The following is a 669-nucleotide window of genomic DNA, read 5'->3' as shown; positions in this document are numbered from 1 at the left end:
TCTCCCTCCGGCGCCCCCCTCCCCTCCAGACCCCTCTTCCCTTCCCCTCCCCGGGGTCCCCAGCCCGCACCGACCCTCCGAGCCCCCGGCCCCCCGCTACCTCCTCCACATCCCGCTCGACGGGGCCTCCAACCTCCACTTCCAGCACCGCCGCCATCTTGCTTCCCGCCCCCCCCTCCGTCCCCAGCGGCCAGCATCTTCCGCCGCCGTCCGCCAATCACCGATCAGGGCACCGTACCTTCGGCCAATCGCTTGACGAGGTGCTGCCGGAGCGGCCAATCAGAAGAGAGGAGGGATGGGACAGCCGCCAGAAGCGCCGCTTCAGGCCGGAGGAAGGGGCGAGCTGTCACGGCTAGGGATCATCTGCCATTTCCAGTGCCGTAGCGGGACGGAGAATCCCCGCCGACGGGCCCGGTTACACTGGCCGCCTCGCCCCGCGGAGCCGCCGGTGCCAACGCCGTCGGGATGCCGCTTTCCCTCCTGCTCCGCCCCGCCCCTTCCCGTTTGCCTCCCACGCTGTTTCGGAGGGAGCGCACATATCAGACGGCCCCTTAGCTCCCTTTGCGCGGGGCGGTGACGCGGCACTGCTGGAGGACTACGTATCCCGTCAGGCACCGCGGCGGAGCTCCCGGGTCTGGGACCGGCACCGGCACCGGCACCGGCACCGGC

General features: G+C 71.4%; 1 protein-coding gene across 1 annotated transcript in view; it reads right to left on the bottom strand.

The window, feature by feature from the left end:
• The window catches only part of RNF121 (ring finger protein 121), a 16931-nt gene extending 16748 nt beyond the window's left edge, over positions 1-183 (bottom strand). Inside the window, exon 1 of the mRNA XM_010576685.1 lies at positions 101-183. Within this exon, the coding sequence (XP_010574987.1) occupies positions 101-157 (57 nt within the window). The 5' untranslated portion in view covers positions 158-183. The remainder of the gene's footprint in view (positions 1-100) is intronic.
• Between the last annotated feature and the right edge of the window lie 486 nt (positions 184-669).

Source organism: Haliaeetus leucocephalus, unplaced genomic scaffold (genome assembly GCF_000737465.1).
Source record: "Haliaeetus leucocephalus isolate CR32 unplaced genomic scaffold, Haliaeetus_leucocephalus-4.0 Scaffold536, whole genome shotgun sequence".
Taxonomy (NCBI): domain Eukaryota; kingdom Metazoa; phylum Chordata; class Aves; order Accipitriformes; family Accipitridae; genus Haliaeetus; species Haliaeetus leucocephalus.
This window is presented reverse-complemented; position numbering and strand designations above follow the sequence as displayed.